This window comes from Melospiza georgiana, chromosome 2 (genome assembly GCF_028018845.1).
Source record: "Melospiza georgiana isolate bMelGeo1 chromosome 2, bMelGeo1.pri, whole genome shotgun sequence".
Classification (NCBI taxonomy): domain Eukaryota; kingdom Metazoa; phylum Chordata; class Aves; order Passeriformes; family Passerellidae; genus Melospiza; species Melospiza georgiana.
This window is the reverse complement of record NC_080431.1, coordinates 31,170,720-31,175,236: the sequence shown is the minus strand read 5'-3', so window position 1 is coordinate 31,175,236 and position 4,517 is coordinate 31,170,720. Positions and strand designations below refer to the sequence as shown.

The following is a 4,517-nucleotide window of genomic DNA, read 5'->3' as shown; positions in this document are numbered from 1 at the left end:
AAGGCAGCGAGGGCCCGGGAGGAGCGGGGCTGCAACTCCGCCGCCGCGGCGCTCCGGCACTCCCCGGCCCCTTCCCGCCCCCCGCCTCCCCTCCCCACCCCCACCGCCGCCCTTATTGTTTTTAATCCGCCTCCGGCACCCCCCTCCTTGCCCCCCTCCTCACGCCCCTCCGCCGCGGCGGGCGGGGGCTGCGCGGCGCGGGGCACCCCCCGGGTCCCTTCGCTCCGTGGGAACCCGCGGCTGCAAGTTTTTCTCCGTGAGAGACACCGCTAATGCCCGGCGGAGGATAAAACGAGAAGCGGAGGCCCGGCAGCGGCGGGGGGCTCGGGGCTCGGGGAGGGCCGCGGCCCACGCGGGAAGCGGCGCGGGGCCGGGCGGGCGGGGGTCGGCGGCGCTGACATCCCGGTGGCGGCGGAGGAAGCGGGGGGGCGGCGGCGGCGTGTGCGCGGGTCTGTGTGTGCGAGTGTGTGTGTGTGCGTGCGTGTGTGCCGCAGGGAACGGCGAGGCGAGCCTTCCCCCCCCCCGTCCCCAGCCCCGTCCCTCCCCTGCTCCCCCTCCCCTCCCCTGCCCGCCCCCGCCTCAGCTCCTTTAATACACTTTGGTTCTCCGCTCGCCTTTGGACTCTGCTCTGCCTGGCTCCGGATACGACTCCGCCGGCGGCGGCTGCAGCGGCATCGGGCCGGAGCGGGCGCGGGCGGCGGCGGGGGGACGCGGCGGCTGCCGGGGGGAAGCGGAGCGGAGCGGCGGCGGCCCCGCGCCCGGGCGGGCGGGCGGCGGCAGCCCGGAGGCGGAGGCTGTAGCGGGGAGGCGGCAGCGGCGGCAGCGGCTGCGTCCCCGGAGCGGCGCGGACCATGCTGCTGGACGCCGGCCCGCAGTTCCCGGCCCTCGGAGTGGGCACCTTCGCCCGGCACCACCACTCGGCCGCGGCGGAGATGCAGGACCGGGAGCTGAGCCTGGCGGCGCAGAACAGCTTCGTGGACTCGGCGGCGGCGCACATGGGCGCCTTCAAGCTCAACGCCGGCGCCCACGACCTCTCCCCCGGGCAGAGCTCGGCGTTCACCTCGCAGGCGCCCGGTTACCCTGCCGCCGCCCTGGGCCCCCACGCCGCTCATGTCGGCTCCTACTCCGGGACGCCCTTCAACTCTACCCGGGACTTCTTGTTTCGCAGCCGGGGCTTCGGGGACTCGTCGCCGGCCGGCGGGCAGCACGGCATCTTCGGCCCTGCGGCCGGCAGCCTGCACCACCCGCACACGGACGCTCAGAGCCACCTCCTCTTCCCGGGCATCCACGACCAGCACGGTCCCCACGCCTCCCAAAATGTTCTCAACGGGCAGATGCGACTGGGCTTGCCGGGGGAGGTATTCGCCCGGTCGGATCAGTACCGCCAGGTTTCCAGCCCCAGGACTGACCCTTACTCGGCGGCTCAGCTGCACAACCAGTACGGCCCCATGAATATGAATATGGGCATGAACATGGCAGCCCACCACCACCACCACCCAGGTGCCTTTTTCCGCTACATGCGGCAGCAGTGCATCAAGCAAGAGCTCATCTGCAAGTGGATCGATCCCGAACAGCTGAACAACCCCAAAAAAAGTTGCAATAAAACTTTCAGCACCATGCACGAGTTGGTCACCCATGTCTCGGTGGAGCACGTTGGGGGACCCGAGCAGAGCAACCATGTCTGCTACTGGGAGGAGTGTCCCCGCGAAGGCAAACCTTTCAAAGCGAAATACAAACTGGTCAATCATATCCGAGTGCACACGGGAGAGAAACCTTTCCCCTGCCCTTTCCCTGGCTGCGGAAAAGTTTTCGCCAGATCAGAAAATCTCAAAATTCACAAAAGGACGCACACAGGTAATTCGGGTTTCTTTCGCCACATTTCCTCCCTCTGTCCGTGCCTATATATGCGTGTGTATATATGTGTAAACTGATAGATACTCAGACAGAGTGATGTTAAATTAGGAGGGTGATAAAATAAGCCTCCAGTTTATTTTTTTAACCCTCTCCATCGCATGGCTGCGTTTGTTTTGGTTTCTTCCCCAGCAGCATACACCCCCCTCCATCCCAGATTTCGAAAGGATATTTAACTGATTTGTTTTAATTTGAGAGTGAGAGCCGTAGATTCGTGCTGAGGTTCAGCGGAGTCTTTCCGCAGAAACGCGGAATACAGCGCGAACCAATTTTTGCCGTCTTGCTAAAACAGGGGAAGACATCCGTCCGTCCATCCATCCATCCATCCATCTGAAACGCCTTAGTCATTTGCTCTGTGCAACGTATTTGCATACAACTTCAGCGCTTGTGGGCATTACTTTTATTTATGGATACTCAGAGAAACTATATAAATACGTGCAAAATCAATCGTTAGTCCTAAATCCCGTTAGAAGTGGCAAAAAGTCCCTTTCTGGGAATGTTTCCCATTAAATTTAAATGGTGTGAGCAAGGCAATAAAATTTTCTCATTTAAAAAAAATTTATTTTTAAAGTCTCACTCGATGTGATTTAAGGTGTTTTTGCAACAGTTTATTAAATTATGTAATAGGGAACAGAGGATTTGAGGTTCGGAAACTTCCACCCAAATCAGGTGGAAGAGGGTCGAGGGAGCTCGGGCTTTCCTGATGGAAAATCGCCTGAGCCGAAGGGTAACAAAAATAAACGCATCCTCCCGCCTCATCTATTATTCATTTACTACTCCTGCCGGCTCAGACCGTGCCAGACTATTTCATAAAAGACGGCCAAATATTTTAGCGACTTCCACTCCAAATATTTACCCGGAGAAAGGCTAAAAATCTCGAGGCCTATTGTTTTCTCAAGTGCTAAGCCCGATGCGAGGTGCGAGACGAGCTTTAACAAGGTTTAAAATTTGAGAAATGTATTTGCATGAGATGCCCGCACTGAAGTCATTGTGTCTGAGCGGATGTCTTTAAGAAACAATTTAGGTGCTAATGGAATCTAATGTTAAATGCTTCCCCTCCAAAGGCGGGGGAATGTGGAGTTCTCACCTCCAAAGTACTCCCCGGCATTTGGAGTCCTGGCAGCCGGGAGAGAGGAATCCCTATGAAAATTAAATGAAGTATTTTACAGACGTTTAGTTTTCCCTGCGGATGTGCGTTTATCTCGAATATCCATACACGAAACAATATACCCGGCCTTAAATCTGTCGGTAATGGTTTCCAGTTTAACAGGATAGCGGATTTGGTAGCGAGGCGAAACGGCTCGGTGATGCTTGCTTCTTTTTTTTTTTTTTTTTAAATCGTCTTTCTTCTTCATTCTCTTTCGGGGCTGGCTATGTGTGTCGGCACCGGCCGAAATAAAATCGAGCGAGATGCCGGGACGGGGACATCCCCGGGGTTTTGGCAGGAAAACCAGCTGGGGGACGGGAGTCGCCTGGCTTCAGGGCAAGGCGTGAGCGACGCGGCCCTCCGGCGCCGCGGGCACCGGGACGCAGCCGCCCGGCCCTTCCTTGGGGAAACTGCCGCACGAAGCGACCGGGAGCGGAGGGCGAGGGCGGGGAAACTCGGCGCGGAGCCGTGCGGGGTTTGCGCGGGGCCGGCCGCGCTCACCCCGCTGCTGCGCCGCTCTCTTGCAGGGGAGAAGCCCTTCCAGTGCGAGTTCGAGGGCTGCGACCGGCGCTTCGCCAACAGCAGCGACCGCAAGAAGCACATGCACGTCCACACCTCGGACAAGCCCTACCTGTGCAAGATGTGCGACAAGTCCTACACGCACCCCAGCTCCCTGCGGAAGCACATGAAGGTACCCGGCCCCGCAGCCGGCGGCGGGAGGCGGGAGGGCGGCCGCCCCGCTCCGGGCGCCCCGACGGGGCGGCGGGCGGCGGGCGCGGGGCCCGGGGGCGGCGGAGGGCCGGGCCGGCGGCGGGGGTCGCGCCCGGGGGGCGGCCGCGGCCTCGCCATCCCCCCTCCACCCGGCCGTGTTGCCTTTGCCCCCCAGGTGCACGAGTCGTCCCCGCAAGGCTCCGAATCCTCCCCGGCCGCCAGCTCCGGCTACGAGTCCTCCACCCCCCCGGGGCTGGTGTCCCCTAGCGCCGAGTCGCAGAGCACCAACAACCTCTCCCCTGCGGCGGCGGCGGCGGCGGCGGCAGCGGCGGCGGCCGTGTCCGCCGTGCACCGGGGCGGCGGCGGCGGCGGCAGCGGCGGCGGCGGCGGCGGCCACAGCGGCCTTTCCTCCAACTTCAACGAGTGGTACGTGTAGGGCCCCGCCGGACTGCGCTGCACGGCCCCGCCGCGCCCTCCCCGCCCCGGCGGCGGCGGTGGCGGTGGCGGCGGGCAGGAGGGACCGAGCGAGCCCGCCGGAGACGCGCCGGGAGATGCCGCCGCACCCGCCGGCAGCGAAATGACGGCCGAGCAGGATGGGGACAGGGGGCCTTCATCTCCCCACACCCTCCCGCCTTCGCGTCTTTTTTTCTTTTTTTTTTCCCCCCTTTTTTTCTGGTTGGATTTTTTCTTTTTGAAAACAATTTGAACCAGCAAAAAAATTCCAAAAACTACGTGCTGAAAAAACATA

At 61.7% G+C, this 4,517-nt stretch overlaps 1 protein-coding gene across 1 annotated transcript; it reads left to right on the top strand.

The window, feature by feature from the left end:
• The first annotated feature begins 807 nt into the window (after positions 1 to 807).
• On the top strand, positions 808 to 4,205 carry ZIC2 (Zic family member 2). Its single transcript, XM_058045749.1, has 3 exons — positions 808 to 1,854; positions 3,586 to 3,749; positions 3,945 to 4,205. Exons 1-3 carry the CDS (start codon positions 852 to 854, stop codon positions 4,203 to 4,205), a joined length of 1,428 nt encoding a protein of 475 aa, XP_057901732.1. The 5' UTR covers positions 808 to 851.
• The last annotated feature ends 312 nt before the right edge of the window (positions 4,206 to 4,517 follow it).